At 41.9% G+C, this 18,314-nt stretch overlaps 1 protein-coding gene across 1 annotated transcript; it reads left to right on the forward strand.

The window, feature by feature from the left end:
* The first annotated feature begins 1,631 nt into the window (after positions 1-1,631).
* LOC114550889 (sodium/potassium-transporting ATPase subunit alpha-1-like) lies at positions 1,632-17,100 on the forward strand. The gene is made up of 23 exons (XM_028571851.1): positions 1,632-1,643; positions 2,582-2,692; positions 5,744-5,803; positions 6,403-6,504; positions 6,685-6,786; positions 6,879-6,992; positions 7,304-7,438; positions 8,200-8,317; positions 8,547-8,815; positions 8,921-9,229; positions 10,109-10,243; positions 10,338-10,530; positions 10,639-10,814; positions 11,281-11,417; positions 13,356-13,506; positions 13,660-13,828; positions 13,933-14,087; positions 14,262-14,385; positions 14,512-14,657; positions 14,741-14,871; positions 15,155-15,256; positions 16,053-16,144; positions 17,014-17,100. The coding sequence occupies exons 1-23, from the start codon at positions 1,632-1,634 to the stop codon at positions 17,040-17,042; spliced, it is 3,072 nt and encodes a 1,023-aa protein (XP_028427652.1). The 3' UTR covers positions 17,043-17,100.
* Positions 17,101-18,314: the final 1,214 nt, after the last annotated feature.

Raw genomic sequence — 18,314 nt, forward strand, 5'->3', positions numbered from 1 at the left:
TCAAGGCACCTAACCCTAACCTTAACCCTAACCATTGCCTAATCCTAGTGCCTTCCAGGCAGCGCTGCCTGGAAGACGTCGTTGGTGGCTTAAAACACCAAACAGCAAAGTAATCTCAGTCCACACAAGAGCTTTAGCTCCAGTAGTCAATATTATCTGACTAGCCTATCACATGACCACCCACATACACTGGGCATGCGCGTGCCAGTGTAAACAGGAAGTAGATTGTCCAGGCGTTAATCCGCGGTTCAAAATCATGGATGTATAAACTGAACATACAGAAAATACTTGGGCGCCTGGGTAGCTCAGTTGGTAGAGCACGCGCCCATATGAAGAGGTTTATTCCTCGGCGCAGAGGCCTGCGGCATTGTCCTGCATGCCTCCCCCCTCTCTCTCTCCTCTTAATGTCCGAAAAGTAAGCCCAGTGATTTATTTTCTTGGACTGATGACGATGTAGAACTGTTACTTAAAAGGAATGTAAGCCTACCTAACCGGTAAAGGCCGTTTTACAGTTGTGCGGAGGCTCCACGCAGACCTTTCGCCGTAGCCTACGTAAGTGGCCTGATGTTTATACTTGTGCAATGGTGTGCGCGTCGAGCCGGCATGTGTGTGTGTGTGTGTGTGTGTGTGAGGAGTGGGTGATAGAGCGAGGGAGAAGTGAGAGAGTGATAGAGCGAGTGCCGACTCTAGAGTCACAGTGAGAGAAACAAAGTGTAGCAGGAGACGTTAACTCGTTAACGTTAACTCTCTTCTTGATTTCACGTTGTTTATGGAGAAGGAGAACCAGGAAATGAGCCGGGGGGAAATGAGCCGGGGGGAAATGAGCCGGGGGGAAATGAGCCGGGGGGAAATGCAGCGGCCAAAGCCACGGCCGAGCGACTTGCGTCGCTGCGACGTGTAGTTACGTTTTTCGAGAGATGCGCGTCAGTCTACGGCGTGGGGTCCAGCGTGGACTCAGAGGGGTCTGTGGGGCTACGCTGTCGATTTTACACACGACTATAACATGGCCTTAAGACTGACTGACATGCATCATCGTTTCCCAAAGGTCTCCGTTTATGCCCGTCCAGACTACAATGCAAACCCAGAGTTTTCGAAACCAAAACGGGGGCAGGAGCATTTCCAAATTTCTTTGTTTGTTTTTTTCCTGTTGGGTAGTGTGAACGCGAGATGTAAACATAGCGAGAGATATTTGTTTTCATACCCAAACGTAGTAGTGTAAATGTAGCCTCGGAATCAATTACATGGTTGTTGTTGTTTCGTTTTTTTTTTAACAGGGCAAATTGACCTCAGCTGACAGAGAGGGTAAACCAAAGGATTCACTCCTTTGCATTTGACTTGTTGTTCCAAACATTACTCATCACCTGTTCACTTTCACCCCTTTCAACCCCCCCCGTTTTTCCCCCCCACTTCCACTTGTTGTCCCAACATGACTCATCACCCCCCTTTGCAACTCCCCCCCCTTCCCCCCCAAACTCCTCCTATCAAGGCAGATGAGACAGTCATTGGTATAAAGCTAGGCTAATGTGAAGCAATCAATCTTCTCTGCTCTGTGGCTGACAGAGTGAGTGGCGGAGGAAGGTTGCAATTTAAAAAGACACTTGGATTGACTGTTTTCATTGCACATTGCAACCATGGGACTGGGAGTAAGTATTGGAGCCTCTGTTTTCGACTACTTTCTTAAGGACAATCATCATATCATTCAATTTGAATAAGCATTTTGCTATTGGCAATTTCATATGCACAGTGGCAATGCACTCCTCAACTCTGTTGAAATTATTTTTAACAAAAATTGGAATGAAAGCTCAATCAGTAGCATTTCATTTCGCCATGCTTTTTTGGTCTCTGTTCAAATGACAATGTATTTTGCAATTGTCAATTCAATTTGCATTTTCGTCATTCAATTTGAATATGAATTCTGCAACTGACAATTTAATATGCACGCAACGGTGCATTGAGAAGTTGCTGCATTCTGAACTGGCCAGTTTCAGCTCGCCATCAGCTGATGGAGGCACCAGCAACTCAGCTCGTCAAGTTGCCTGTGGCTGGTTTTAGAACAGAAGGCACATCATCTGTTTTAACAGTCAATATGGAAGTCAGCTGGTCAAGTCTGATACAACTGACTGTTTTATATCAATTAGTTACAAACTGTCAAATGGTCGAAATGGCAGAGTTTTGGACGGAGGCTCATGGAGCGCCTGCGAGCATGGTATATGGTTGAGCTAGCTAGAGAGGGACTGAAGAGAGGGAGCGGCATCACTAGAAATGCAGCTGTAGAAAGTTAAGATGCTAGAAATTATATATATCTACAAAAACCCTGAAAAGTGGGAAGTTAGAACGGAAGTACAGAGAGTGATTGCTATGGAAATGTTACACCCTCTCTTCTAGTTGCATTGGTGTAAACTAGCAGGGAAACTGGTCAAGTTTTAACCTTGTATCATAGCAAATATTTGGTCTGAACTGAGCTGCAACTAGTTCTTCCCAGGCCATGGTAGCATGAATGTATTAAAAGAACATTTAGTTAGCAGCTTTTGACACTGCTCTTGCTCTTGTATCTTATTTTGTTTCACTTTCTTCAATCCAGAGAGGGAAAGACGAGTACAAAGTTGCGGCAACCACAGATGGTGGGCAAAAGAAAGACAAGAAATCTCAAGGAAAGAAGGATATGGACGATTTGAAGAAAGAAGTTGACCTGGTAAGTACACACAAGATGCGCTTGAGGGATATATACGCAACATTAACCACACAGACACACCTGGTCCACACCTTAAACCACAGACAGGTGTAATGCTGCTCCCCAGGTCCATCGTCCGTCTCTCGCCCCTCCTCCGTTGCACATCATCCAACTCTTTCAGCTCACCTGTGGAGAGGGAAAAGCTAATTGGAATTATGTTTTTTTAGGGTTCTTTGTTTGGGTGGGCAGCAACACTGCGGTAACCGAAGAGACGCTATTTCAGAGGTTAAAAACATGAATTTATTCTGATTTAAAAAATCTAAATCAATCCAATACTACTCTAAAAAACTTAAACAAATGAAAGACAGGCACTTTTAATATGTAAAATGACCTAGCCACAGTCCAAATACCTACATGGGTAATACAAATTGTTCATGATTTGGGGAGTGTTCTACTTAGAGACTTTATCACACACACAGGTCCAGTTCATTGGTCACTTTCCTTTACTTAGCTTATACAGGCGTTGAACCAAGTCTTGCCCCCACCTCGTCCCGTCCAGCTTGTCCAAAGCTACGACGAAAAATGCCTTGTCATTCAATACCCAATTTCAAAATCTAAGGAGCAAATCTCATCAGCGACAGTGAGCCAATAAGCATGCAGCATGCTTCAACCAAGATCTAATAATGCCGCTGATTGGCTGTCTATTGTTACACGTCGTAGAGACACGCAGGAAAAACTCTGTTACTCGCAAAGACGGGGCTCACGTGATGTGTAATGTTGTAATTCTTTTTTTTTTGTTAAAATTAATTTGTTCAGGAACCAGTATCAAAGTCACGTTATTTGGTATCGAAAATATTTGTAACTATACCCAGCCCTAGTCGTTAGCACCTGGCAATGGACTTTATGCTGGCTGGGTTCAGATTGCTGTAATCATAGTGGCTGGGGGCTGACTGGGGGCTGACTGTGGATGTGTCTCCGGAGCTGTTGTCAGCTCTCATCCCGACTGAAGTCTCTTAGTGCTGGGGGAGTGAGGCAGACAGACGGGGGTGTGCTAACTGACTAAATTAGCATTAGATTAGTCATCTATCTATACAGCTAACAAACAGTGGGTTAGCTCAGTGCCATGGTCAAAGCAATCATACTAAAAATAACTTGAGAGCGTGTTGAACAATGTTGTAACCTTATAACCACAGACAGGTGTAATGCTGCTCCCCAGGTCCATCGCCCCCCTTCCTCCGTTTCACACCGTCCAACTCTTTCTGTCCTCTTGTTTTTTTAAATTTTTTTTCCCCTTCTCCTGCTCACCTGTGGCCAGCTTATATTTGTGTTTGGTCCCTACTGACGACACCATAGGCTGGCTCTGGCAAGCCTCCACCTCTCATAGGTTAAAACCATGTGCATTAAATGAGTTCAGGAAGAAAAAAAAGGTCACATTCTGCCTCTAATCCTGCCGAGTAGGCTCCTCCTCCATCTCCTCCCTCACATGGAAAAGTGCACAAGCCCTAAGCTATCCTCCAGACTCAAGATTTTCTACTACTATTAGTTCTGGTGCAGGCATTTGGGACATAATTAGTCAAAAGGGGTATAAGTAATGCAAGGAGTAAAAACATGCAAGATAAAAAAAAATACACAACATATAAAACACTATAGCAACAAGTTTAAAACACACTTTCACCCTGTGACACATACATGGATGTTTAGGTGGGTTTCCTGTGTAGAACAGTACTCCCAATTTCTACTGCTTCTATTGGAGCTTTTTCTCAGTCTACTATCTGTAGCTGGCTGAGCAGTGAGGCACTCTTGCTTTAAGTTCATCCCAAAGGTCAACAAGGAGGGCTGATAAACCACTGACTAAAATGTACAATGGTCACATTTTATAGGCAGAAATACATGTATTAAAGGTGGTTATAGGTTTAATATGTAACTTGAATGATTTATCCCATCTTAAGAACTTCTTCTTTCGTTCTTTAATTACTGCATGTTTATTGTGCAACAACCTCTGCCCAATGTCACCCACCAGGTCACACAGAGTGCTGTAGGTTATTAGGCAATAAAAATTCCCATCTAGATGACATATTACTGATTTTTGTTCTCGGCACATCTTAACTAGATCTCAAAGTCCTGCCGGCCTGCTGAAGGACATCTCAATGCCATAGCAACCGTAACACCAGTCCGCCATAACCTCCCTAACTTAGCATATCATTTACTGCAATTAACAGCAAGCGGTGTCTTTAGTGTGTCTTCCAACTGCTGAAAGTGCATTGTGTCTTCAGAAAATGTAACTTTGAGAACAAAAAAGGTGAACAGTGATTCAATGTCCTGTATTGATGATCTTCAGGTGTCACCTTTGAACCTTGGTTGAAGAATAATAAACTATTGGGCAGTATTAAAAAAGTGTAGTTGGGTCTCCATGGAGCCAATGAAGCCGGCATGTTAATAATTATTGCACCACCATACAATTACCTGAGGCATCAAAGTACAGCTAAAAGACGATTTTAGACCCTTTTCAAATTTCATCTTGGGTGACATTGATTGCTCGCAGCAAACTGTTTGAACGATGCAGACCTCTCAGGTTGTCTGGGACAGGTCTGCTTTCTTTCCCCAGAGTCACAACTAAACGTGGAAAAGAAGCATTCAGTTTTTTTTTTATGCACCACATATCTGGAACAAACTCCCAGAAAACTGCAGACCTTCTGCAACTCTTGCCGTGCCATAACTAACTGAGCCCATGGCGGTTTAGCTCTTGGGTTTGGCTGCAAATATTCAATCATCAGCCAACTCTAGTTTTACTCAAATGACTGTTTTGACTAATCTTAAAATAACACTGTATGGACCGGCATGCATCCATAATCTACCGGGTGAGCTAGAGGTCGCCCACCCAGATGATCGATTTTGCCTTGTCATCTTTATTTCACATCACATTTTTTTAATCCTCAAAGGAGATAAAATGACAGGGATTTTACCTTGGTTTACGCAATGTCTCTCAATCTCTTTCTTTCTTTCTCTCTCTCTCTCTCTCTCTCTCTCTCTCTCTCTCTCTCTCTCTCTCTCTCTCTCTCTTTCTCTCCATAGGATGACCACAAGTTAACCTTAGATGAACTTCACAGAAAATATGGAACTGACCTAACCAGGGTGAGTAGTAGTGTGTGTGTGTGTGTGTGTTAGTTTTTGTGTGTTTGTGAGCCCCAGAGGCCAGGGAAGTACTTACTATGCAGACAACTTTGCCTGTAAAAACTTTGCTACCACTCTGAAAAAGGCAGACTAGTGAACCTCCAGGCACTCACTGTCAGTGGACTATTCGGGACATGAATTGAACCGCTCAGCGCTGCTGTTGTTGAAGCTGCCTGTGAAAATAACAGTTTATACAGTCTATGGTGAAAACCCAGCGTAAAGCACAGTGAGACTAAATGTATGTTTTTGTTGTTTTTTCAAAGTGTGCGGCAACCTGTGACAACTGCCCCACTCTCATTTCCAACCAATCACATGATTTGTCCCGTCCCAGCTGTTAGCGACCCAGGTCTTACGCAATTCACGTTACTATCGACCCTAGTGATACCCTGATCCAACCCACCTCCGACCCAAGTAGATCGAGGAGGGTTAACCCATTCAAACACACAGTCAACCTTGGTATAACAATGTTCAAGCCATTGGTGTGAAAGGGTATTAGATTACACCTCACACCTAGCTCTTTTTTTTCTGTCAAACCTGTATTTTTTATGTCTATTTTTTAGGGTCTGTCCAACAGCAGAGCAAAAGAGATCCTGGCCCGAGATGGCCCAAACGCCCTCACACCTCCTCCCACAACGCCTGAATGGGTCAAGTTCTGTAAACAGGTAAAAGTCACTTCTTCTGAGTTGAAATTCCAGTTCGGGACTTTGCAACATTTTCCATGCAAAACAGGAAACCTATTTCACATTATTTAAATGTCAGTGCAAATTCACTTTAATTCGATAGAGAAGAGAGAAAAACCTGTAAAGTTATGACACTTGAATGTTGTTTAATCTCATTTCCAGCTGTTTGGTGGTTTCTCCATGCTGCTGTGGATTGGTGCGATCCTCTGTTTCTTCGCTTTCACTATCCAGACTATAACAGAAGATGAAGCAGCCAACGATAACGTAAGGAGGTCTTTGTTAGTGTATGATATTATGTGAAAGAATTAATAGCACCAAAGATGAACTGACTAACAGTCTTTTTTCCCTCGCTGTAGTTGTACCTGGGTGTGGTGCTTTCCTCTGTCGTCATCATCAGTGCATGCTTTTCCTACTACCAAGAGGCCAAGAGCTCCAGGATCATGGACTCCTTTAAAAAAATGGTCCCACAGGTGAGATTCTCTTGACTTTTTGTACCTTCATGTACCGCTATGTCACAACTTTTTGAAACAGAAAACAGCGTAATTGAAAAGCTCATTTAGTTGCAATTATTGACAAAATAGCTCAAAATGTTGCTCATGTCATATTTAAGACAGTGACAAATGATAAAATATCAACAAATAGCCGTATTGCTTCATCAGCATTACCACACTCACTCGTTTTTCCATTTATCATATGGTTTTTTGCTACTGGGAATAAAAGCATGTATCATTCTGGTCAGAAATTGCCCTAAAAACCATATATTTCATGTTGGTTCTCGTAGCAAGCCCTGGTCATCCGTGACGGCGAGAAGAAGATGATCAACGCTGAGGAGGTGGTGGTCGGAGATTTGGTGGAGGTGAAAGCTGGAGACAGGATCCCCGCTGATGTGAGAGTTGTCTCTGCTCACGGCTGCAAGGTCCGTACCTCAAAGACTTGTTATTAATCTCGCTAATGGAGTAGTGGCTTCAAACAGCACATAAGATAATACATATGTATGCATTGTTATAGTTTAGTATATCTATACTTTAAGTCAATTGAGTCTTTACATTACATTAGTTAAATCATTCAGTTGTTCATAAATACATTTACACAATAAAAGTGTTCTGTGTTCTTCTTACGGTAATTTTTAAGTAATTGTTTTTCACTTTATTCAAAGCAAACAAACTTATAGTTAAAAATAACCTGATTGTAAGGTATTATATTTACTATTTACTACTATTTAACCTAAAGCGCCCAATGACCACTTATTGACTTATAATCACATTATAATACCTTATGACAGTGATTATTTTGCATTATAAAAGGATTATAATGTATACTTGACCTTATAAGTCATAAAATGGTTTATGTGTTTTGATTATTGTTATAAAGCATTATGATTATTCATAAGTGCTTATAACTATACTTATATATACATCGCTATAAGCAGATTATAACACATTATAAATGCGTTCATAATGCATTATAGACACAGAGTGACCAGTTATTATTGAGTATTATGATACTTGACCTTATAAGATGTTATGATATATATTGTATATAGTTATAAAACATAATGATTATTTATCTTATAACTTTAAATTTTTTTACTTTTGTTGGTGTTGTAGACATCATGTCATTTTCACTTCTCTGGATATCTATGGTATTTCATTCTTGCTTTACTTTTCACTCCTTCAGGTGGACAACTCCTCTCTGACTGGTGAATCCGAGCCTCAGACTCGTACTCCCGACTTCTCCAACGACAACCCTTTGGAAACCAGGAACATTGCTTTCTTCTCCACCAACTGTGTTGAAGGTAGAGAACTAACAAATAGCAGACAACATAGAAGTTGTGTAGACTTCTAAATAGATTCAAGTTAAATCCAAGTTGGAAGGAAACTAAACTTCAAAAAAGATTTCATGAAATTACAAACGTTATAAAAGGGCTGGGCAAATTTATGTAGACAATATACAGTAAGTTCATCACTTTTTTCATCAAAAAATGTAATTTTTATCACTCAAAATAAATCTCTGGCTCTGTCCAGGTACTGCCAGAGGAGTCGTCATCAGCACTGGAGACCGTACCGTCATGGGTCGTATCGCCTGCCTGGTTTCCAGTCTGGAGGGCGGCAAAACTCCCATCTCCATCGAGATAGCACACTTTATCAACATCATCACCGGCGTGGCCATCATCCTGGGTGTTACCTTCTGTATCCTCTCACTCGTCCTCGGGTATGGTTGGCTGGAAGCCATCATCTTCCTCATTGGTATCATTGTGGCCAATGTGCCAGAAGGTCTCCTGCCAACTGTCACTGTGAGTTTTTCTGGCCGAGTCTCATTCTCTCATTAGTTGATGCAAAGACATATATAATAAAAAATAAAGATATTATAGCTATGAACACTTGCTTTCTGTCTCTAGGTGTGTCTGACCCTGACTGCTAAGCGTATGGCGAAGAAGAACTGCCTGGTGAAGAACTTGGAAGCTGTCGAGACCCTGGGCTCCACCTCCACCATCTGCTCCGACAAGACCGGCACCCTGACCCAGAACAGGATGACCGTGGCCCACATGTGGTTCGACAACCAGATCCTCGAGGCCGACACCACAGAGAACCAGAGTGGGGCCTCCTTTGACAAGAGCTCTACCACCTGGGCTGCCCTGGCCAGAATCGCCGGACTCTGCAACCGTGCCGTCTTCTTGGCAGAGCAGACCAGCGTCCCCATCCTGAAGGTGAAAAGCTTGTAATAATAAACATGTAATATCTGATCGCCACAAAAGAGTCCAATCAACTCACCAGTGGAGGAAAATACCAATAACATTGGCTTTTGGTGTAACATAGAACATCTCGTTTTTTTTCTCAAACTCAAACTGCATAGTTAGGAACAGGATGAAATGAGGTAGAAAAATTGGTTACCAAATATTTGAAATTTTGGTAGAGGAGATTTCCATCATTGCTCAAATTGTGACTATTTTATTGTTGAATTGATCATTGAAATGTAAAGTGGTTATGAGAATTGATTCTAGCAGCCCCTTTGGACAAAAGCAGTTGTGTTTTTACCACACCTGCTGTCGTAAAGGTCTTTTTTAGCAAGTGCAGGCCACTGTATTGCGAAGTTACCGGAACAGTATATAGTTGCTATGAATGTTTTGCTCAGAAAATAATTTATATAAGGGAATACGTTACTGATGCAATCATTGCTTTTCAAGTGTTGCATACGGTAACTTAGCCTACTTTGGATGTATTGTGAGCTAAACTGAGCACCAAATGGAAGGGGGACATTATTTCATGTAGGCTTCTAACGTACAACCACATCGCATTGTAAAGTTATTTTATGATTGAAATGGTCATATTACATACCTGTCTAGGAGGAAGATGGCCTATTAAGGGTCAGTTTTGAATTCTTTACAATCCCGTAATTCAATTGTCTCCATATGTTGAAAGCCCCAGCGGTGTCTGTCAAAATCCAACTTTGTGGTGCGCCTGGGTAGCTCACCTGGTAGAGCGTACACCAATATACAGAGGCTCAGTTCTCAATGCTACGGCACTTTGCTGCATGTCATTCCCCCTCTCTCTCCCCAATCCATCTTTCTCTTTGCGAAAATCCTCAGAGGGATGTAGCTGGTGATGCCTCAGAAGCTGCCTTGCTGAAGTGTATTGAGCTGTGCTGTGGATCCGTTCGCGGCATGAGAGACAAATACCCCAATATTGCTGAGATCCCCTTCAACTCCACCAACAAATACCAGGTAAACAATCCACAGAATTCCCCATAGCTTTCAACTTTGTTCAACGTGTATATGGAAAAGGTTCAACCTTTACAATCTTTCCATTGTCCAAAAGCTCTCCATTCACAAGAATTCAACTCCTGGAGAGACCAAGCACCTGCTGGTGATGAAAGGTGCCCCAGAGAGGATTTTGGATCGCTGCTCCACCATCATGATGCACGGCAAGGAGCAGCCTCTGGACGAAGAGCTGAAAGACTCTTTCCAGAATGCCTACGTTGAGCTGGGAGGACTTGGAGAGAGAGTGCTGGGTACAACATAGCTCCATTCTACAGCTACATCCTCATGTCTTCAACTAGTGTGGCGAGAAACAGTGATCTGTGAACTTATGACGAGCATTTTCTTCCTGTCTTACTCAGGTTTCTGCCATTTCAACCTGCCTGATGACCAGTTCCCAAAGGGCTTTGATTTTGACGCTGATGAGGTGAACTTCCCCACTGAAAACCTGTGCTTCATCGGCCTCATGTCCATGATCGACCCTCCTCGTGCTGCTGTGCCTGATGCTGTCAGCAAATGCAGGAGCGCTGGAATCAAGGTATGTAGCTGTAGTCGTTTTAGGTGTACAGCAGTGGTGTAGTCTAATGCATTGTAGTGGGTATACTATACTGTATATTGGCCAGAATCTGGGGGGAGGGACATATCATAGTAAGGGGTCTGGGTGTCCTCCCCTAGGAAAGTTTTGAGCACCCACGACTTTTTTGTATTCTGGACACTTTTATGCACCAATTTACGGTGGAAATGCCTTTATTTAGCCTATGTGAAGAAGAAAAACACAGATGACAATTCAAAATATATCAAAATTACAATGCAAAGTATGTCGTTGCGTGTCATTGGGCATTTTTAAGTGGGTATATGGAAATCCTGGAGCTTTCTTAGGGGGTACACTGCGTATACCTGCGTATCAGGTAGACTACGCCGCTGGTGTACAGTACATGTATCTATAATTTCAAGACTAAAACCACAATCATGTCTGTGTTAATACTTAACTTCTTCTCCCTTAGGTTATCATGGTCACAGGTGACCATCCCATCACAGCCAAGGCTATTGCTAAAGGTGTGGGTATCATCTCTGAAGGCAACGAGACAGTTGATGACATTGCTGCCCGCTTGAATGTGCCAGTCTCAGAAGTCGACCCCAGGTTAGTACACTTACTAAAGCTTAGTTCTGGGTGTTCTGATGGCATTAAATATTAATAATAAGACTTTTTGGCAGATGAACACCATGCTGACAATTATTTACATGAGCAGGAGCAGCAGTTCTTCTTAATACTTGGATTTAGGGGTGGGGGAAGAAATTGATACAGCATGGCATCGCATGTTTTCTGTGGCAACACTGTATCGATACACAGATGCCAGCTATCGATCTTCTACTATATTAACTGCATGTGAGAATTTAACTTTTTGGTACTAGAATAATAAAAGAAATAATAAAATTGAAGTGAGATCAACAAAGAGAGAAATGTATCTTTTTAGATAAAACAGATATTGACATAGTTTTCCTTTGGGGACATAATGAAGTTGGAACAAAGGTAATAAATTGAAATTAATCACAAAATACCGCAAAATGTTTATAATCGCAATGATATCATATCGTGACATAAGTATCGTGACATTAGTATCGTGATATAAGTGGGTGTTATATGTGATATATGAGTGGGGGTTATGTACACTGACTGAAACCAATCAAATCTATTAGTGAGATGAACGCAATTCTGAGACTGCAGTTATTGTCTGTTTGTGATGATGAAATAAATTATAGAAGAGCTGGGGGTGTCACTATTACAGGGGGAGCTAGTGGTGCTATGATGCCTAGTGGAGAGTGTACCTGGTAGTCAATTACATAATGATGTGGATAATGAGTGTCAGTGATCAGTTGCATGCTAATTGTCAATAAATACAGCACTATGCTCCCGGCGAGACGATCGAGAGCCATGTGTGGAGGCTCGGGAGCCTGGAGAAGCATCCTATTCTGCAACCTAGCGAGGGCACTAGTCCAGAGCTAAAGATATTCAGTCTGGAGTCTTTTAAAATGCCAAAGAGTTGGTTAAAAAAAAGAAGTTTAAATCTCCAACTGTAGACTCCGGATATCATTGGCCTCCAGTATCTCCGGAATCCTGGCAGAGATGTTGTATACAGTAGCGCTAGGGAAACACAGGGGGAAAGTTGTGGAGGATTGCGTATTGACATGCCTCACTATGGAATCCCCTATGATGAGGGTTGTAGGCTCAACGTGGACTGGAAACCAGGCAGGCGGATGTAGCAGCTGTTGGTACATTATTGAGGACAGAGGGACGAGCAGCTACTCTGGAGCTGGTCCTGTCGGTGCAGGTGCAGCAGGCAGGCCGATTTTGTCCCGGGCTGCGGTGTAGGGACCTAGTAAGAGGAGGAAACTCCTGTTCATCCAGCACTGAGATCTGAGGCAGATGTCTCGAGCTGGAGGTGGACCAGTAGGTGATTTGCCATGAGCCCAATGAGCCCAATGAACCATCGTCCATGGTGCTGATTGTCCCTGGGCACAGTACAGTCTTGGTCCTGGCTCCCTTTCGCAACCACTGGTCTTCAGTATGTGGATGAGCCAGCTTTGTCCATGGAACCATGTCATCCAAGTTTCCACTGGCAGTCTCAAATGCAGCTGCTAAGGTGCTGCAGCACTAGATTACCATGGAGTTCATGAGCCACTCCTCCTTACCGAACTGGGAGCAACTGGAGAGGTGAACGCTGGCATTATAAAAGTGCCCAGGTTTAAAATCCTCCATAAAAGGGACTGGCTAGCTTAGCCGTTAGGCTAAAAACAAACCTTGCTGTGCTAGCAACAGTGCAGAGTTGGCTGTTGGCAGTCTGTATACAAGAAGGTCCCAGACGTCTGAGAAGTAAAAGCTTGTTCCAGTTAAAAAAAATAAGAACTTAAAAAGTGCACCAAAAACAAATTGGTGTGGTGTCTGTTTTCGAAAGATTTTCCTGTTTCCACATGATTTTCTTGTTGTATTGCCCTGATTATATCCCATTCTCAATTTACCTCTCATATCAGGATGTGGGATTACAACCATTTCCTATTGCTGCTATGATCTCCTCTCCAGGGATGCCAAGGCCTGCGTTATCCACGGGGGTGAGCTGAAAGACATGAGCTCAGAGATGCTTGACGATGTGCTGAAACACCACACTGAAATCGTCTTCGCCAGAACCTCCCCTCAGCAGAAACTTATCATTGTGGAAGGTTGCCAGAGACAGGTCAGCATCCAAGAAAATTTAAGACAATTTCACAGACACACATTGGGATTAAAAGCTTTCAGAAATGTCTAATCGTAGATTTTTTTGTTTCGTAAACAAATTAAACTTCAATTTTGCAGTGAACATCCTAAAACATCTTACTTCTCTCTGCAGGGAGCCATTGTGGCTGTGACAGGTGACGGTGTGAACGACTCTCCAGCTCTGAAGAAGGCCGACATTGGTGTCGCCATGGGGATCGCTGGATCTGACGTCTCCAAGCAGGCCGCTGACATGATCCTGCTCGACGACAACTTTGCTTCCATTGTTACTGGAGTGGAAGAAGGTAAGACTTACACCAAGGCTTAAATGTGGAATACAGACTGCAAAAAGCATTGATGTAAGCGCTTGATTTTCCTTTTAATATTCATTTCTAAATGATTTTGTCAGGCCGTCTGATCTTTGACAACTTGAAGAAGTCCATCGCCTACACTCTGACCAGTAAAATCCCTGAGATGTCACCCTTCCTCTTCTTCGTCCTCGTCGACATCCCTCTGGCCCTGGGAACCGTCACCATCCTCTGTATTGACCTGGGAACTGACTTGGTGAGCTTTTTAAATGAGGGGATAATAGGGAATAATAGGTAATCTTATTTCTTACCGTAACAGTTTTTCATCATAGGAAAGTCTTTATAAACTCAAATGTGTGTGACAAAGAGATTGAAAATACTTTGCTGACTGATGTTTTTCCATTTTTTTCATTTTCTTATTATCTCCCAGATCCCTGCCATCTCCCTGGCTTATGAAGAAGCTGAGAGTGACATCATGAAGAGACAGCCCAGAGACCCCAAAACCGACAAACTGGTGAATGAAAGGCTCATCAGCATGGCCTACGGACAGATCGGTAAGCGTACCTAATGGTACCTAAGTTATATTTTAGGTGACAGAAATTACTGTTGTTACTTTGTGCTTTTCTATAATGTTGAATATTTTCCAAAAGACCCATCAAAGTGCTCTTCTTCTCTGTTAGGTATGATGCAGGCCGTAGCTGGCTTCTTCACATACTTTGTGATCCTGTCTGAAAATGGTTTCTTCCCCTTGTCACTGCCTGGGATCAGAATGCGTTGGGACGACAAAGATTTAAACGACATGGAAGACAGCTATGGACAGCAGTGGGTCAGTAATGCTCATGCTCACATTTTCAAGGGAAGAACAGAGGAGGAAAATGAACTAATCTTTTTAAATGTTGTATTCACCAGACATACGAGAGCAGAAAGGTCCTAGAGTTCACATGTCACACAGGTTACTTCGCCAGTATTGTGGTGGTCCAGGTGGCCGATCTGCTCATCTGTAAGACCAGGAGGAACTCCATCCTGCAACAAGGAATGAAGTATGTATAAAGACATAGAAGACCTTTTGGGTACAGTGTATTTGTGTAGTCGGTCCTTTGTCTTTAGTATCTTATATTTCAGTCGATTTATTAGACAACAACATAGTAAAAAGTTTCGATAACACGCTAAAACATCTGAGAGTGAATTGTTTATGTATAATTATAATTAGAGCTTCAAGCGTTGTCATTATAACATTGATCACAGTGTAGAATGATCTCAGGTTAATAAAGTAACACATATTAGTTGAATTGTTCTAACAGTGTTGACTCTTTGCTTCCACAGGAACCGTGTCCTCATCTTTGGTCTATTTGAGGAGGTAGGTCTGGCTGTCTTCCTGTCATATTGCCCGGGCACAGACCTTGCCCTCAGAATGTATCCTCTCAAGTGAGTAAAACACACACACAACCTTATATACATGTACTATTTTCACTAATAAATTATACTGAATTTACACAACTAAAATGGTCTAATTTTCCATCCAAATGTTTGCAGGTGAATCTTTGAGGACAATATGCATTAAGTTTATCCTTATTAAAGTTGTCATCCATGAAATTATTTTTTTCTGTTAATTTCTTTAAACATTTAAACATTAACTGCACTTTAGGCTTCTTGCCAACATTGTTTTCCTTGTATTCCCCAATGAAGTTTAGGCCAGTGCTGTTTTAGCTTTATTATCTTGTTACAAAAGGTATGATATGATCTAGTGTCACTGATCAATTTCCAAGGCAGAATGAAGCAGAAGCGCTACAGTAACAGTTTTCCCACCAGAGACCAATAAAAAGCAGTAAAACTTACATTACATTAACTCAGGAAGTATCACAAGCAGCTGAAATCTCCTCGTTATTGTTTGAATGTAAATAGACTGCATTTATATAACGTTTTTCTTGTCTTAACGACTACTCAAAGTGCTTTTGCATAGTACTGGCACCATTCACTGTTCACACACACATTTACACACAGGTGGCCGAGGATTATTACTAAAGAAAGTCCAACATTTGCCGAAATTTGCAGTATTTTCAGCAAATGTTCAATCAATTAAACATAAATATTTTGCTAAAAAAAAAACAATATTTTGAGTATTTTCTTTTGCTTTTTAGCCCACAATTTATAGAAAGGAATAAGCTTAATTTTAAATCTCCATGTGATGGTCTGTGTGCTTAATCTCTGCGTCGTACCTTAGGTTTGGTTGGTGGTTCTGTGCTGTCCCCTATGCCGTCATCCTCTTCTTTTACGATGAAGGCAGAAGATATATCCTCAGACGCTACCCAGGCGGTAAGACCTTTACTCACTCTTCTTTTTGCCTTTTGAGGCTTTTGTATCACACATTTTCTGTGTGTGTGTGTGTGTGTGTGTGTGTGTGTGTGTGTGTGTGTGTGTGTGTGTGTGTTTGTGTTTGTGCATGTGTGTGTGTGTGTGTGTGTGTGTGTGTGTGTGTGTGTGTGTGTTCTTGTTTAACTATATTCGTGGGGTCCAACAACCGGGAGTCCAGTATACTTGTGGGGTCCCAACAGTTTGTGGGGCCAAAATGCTGGAGCCCACAAGTATAAAGACCTGTTTGAGGGTTAAAACTTGATTGTAGGATTAGGGATAGAATTAGGTTATGGTTAGGGTGAGGGTAAGGGTTAAGGTTAGGCATTTAGTTGTGATGGTTAGAGTAAGGGGCTAGGGAATGCATTATGTCAATATAAGGTCCCCACAAAGATAGTGCCACAAACGTGTGTGTGTGTGTGTGTGTGTGTGTGTGTGTGTGTGTGTGTGTGTGTGTGTCCATGTTTAATGTGCAACAATCAAACAGAAAAAAGCAAGTTAATTCCAGCTAAGTGATTTTTGGCCTTCTGTGAAACCCATCTATTTATAGTGTTACAGGCATAAAAAATAAAATGCAGTTTTGGGCTCAGTGGGTCCTGGTAAAAGATGCTAAATAACAGCATCCACACCGTGGAGTCACACTGACTTCTAATATGATGATATCATCCTACAGCCTGGGTGTTAAAATAAAGGTCACAGCCCTTTTTTTAGATCCACCAAGTCATCCCTTCTTTTGATTTGTCTGTGAAAGACAAAAAGGAGAATTTAGACCCCAAATGTGAGGTGAAACCTCCAAAAAAGATGTCCCTAATTCTGTCTCTTTTGGTTTCTAGGTTGGGTGGAAAAGGAGACATACTACTGACACAACAAGACACAAGTTATTTACTGCCATGTTACATATTTGTCTGAGATGTTAATCAGACCCAAAAAACACAAAGCATGGATGAATAAATATAGATGTATTGATATCAATGTTTTGAACTATATGTCATTCACAATAAAATGTTTTCTGTACCGTTGTACATTAAGGCTTTTTTTTGTGCCACACTTTAGTTATTGCTTCTCTGACAAGTAAAGGCTAAAAACAGCAATTTTAGGGATTTGATGCAGGCCGTTTTTTCAAGGTTCAATAAATATGTACCAGTGAGTCAGGTCCGGTGACCCATGCAGTGGGATTATCCACCTCAACAGTTCCTAAACTTTAGTTCTGGAGACAGATTCGATTCAAAGAGGGTGGGCATGAATTTAAAATAACGCAATTATGATAAAGAGAGAAAGAATTATCCACACTTCACAGAGCAAATGGGATGTTTTGGGGCGCTTTAATAACCAGCATGAACAGCTCACATACAGCACATCCTACATTGAAAACCAACAGCTCCAAATAGTGCATCAAAAATGTAAAATTAAAATCAAATGTAAGTGTTAGATTAGCTGTGTACTTGTGACTGATTAAATAACTGATAATCACTAACGAAATCAGCTACTAAACTTTTTAAAAAACAACAACTTTGGAATCCTTATTTTCCCAGGATTTTATCTTTACTTACCAGATATTAAAGGAAGCTTTGTTATCTATTTCCAATAACCTTTTTTTTGTATATTGTTTGAAATGGTCTTTACACCCCAACAGCAATACAAAGTCTTTATGGGCTCTGAAAACGTCATCTCTGGCTGCTGTAATCCTGTAAAAAAAAAAGCCCACCAAACACTACCTCGTGGTCTGCTTGGAAAGAACCAATGAAATGCCTCCTTGTCCCGCTGCAAGCCAGAGCTCAATGCACATAGATGCTTTCCAGAGTTACTTCAAGTCTCCTGGAGAACGGAGGACAAAACTCTACCTGCCATGGTTGCCTTCTTTCTGTTGGACAGGTACGTTTTTGTTTTGTTTTTTGGGGGGGGGGAGGGTGGCATTCATTGTTTACAAGAAATGTCTTGTTCACGTCTGGGTGTGGGGGGAGCCTCGAGGGCAAGGGGTGGTTTCCCAGGGGAGATGCTACTTTCAAATCTTGCTGGCTTTTTAATATTACCAACCCTGCCTTTAAGGATGAGCATGTCAGAGCAGTGTGTGTGTGTGTGTGTGTGTGTGTGTGTGTGTGTGTGTGTGTGTGTGTGTGTGTGTGTGTGTGTGTGT

The sequence above is a fragment of the Perca flavescens genome, chromosome 24 (assembly GCF_004354835.1).
Source record: "Perca flavescens isolate YP-PL-M2 chromosome 24, PFLA_1.0, whole genome shotgun sequence".
Classification (NCBI taxonomy): Eukaryota; Metazoa; Chordata; class Actinopteri; order Perciformes; family Percidae; genus Perca; species Perca flavescens.

Coding starts and splice junctions, on each gene's coding strand:
- LOC114550889 (XM_028571851.1), top strand. Junction 13,507..13,659: donor TGGAAGGTTGCCAGAGACAG/GTCAGCATCCAA, acceptor TTCTCTCTGCAG/GGAGCCATTGTGGCTGTGAC. Junction 16,145..17,013: donor CCTCAGACGCTACCCAGGCG/GTAAGACCTTTA, acceptor TTTGGTTTCTAG/GTTGGGTGGAAAAGGAGACA.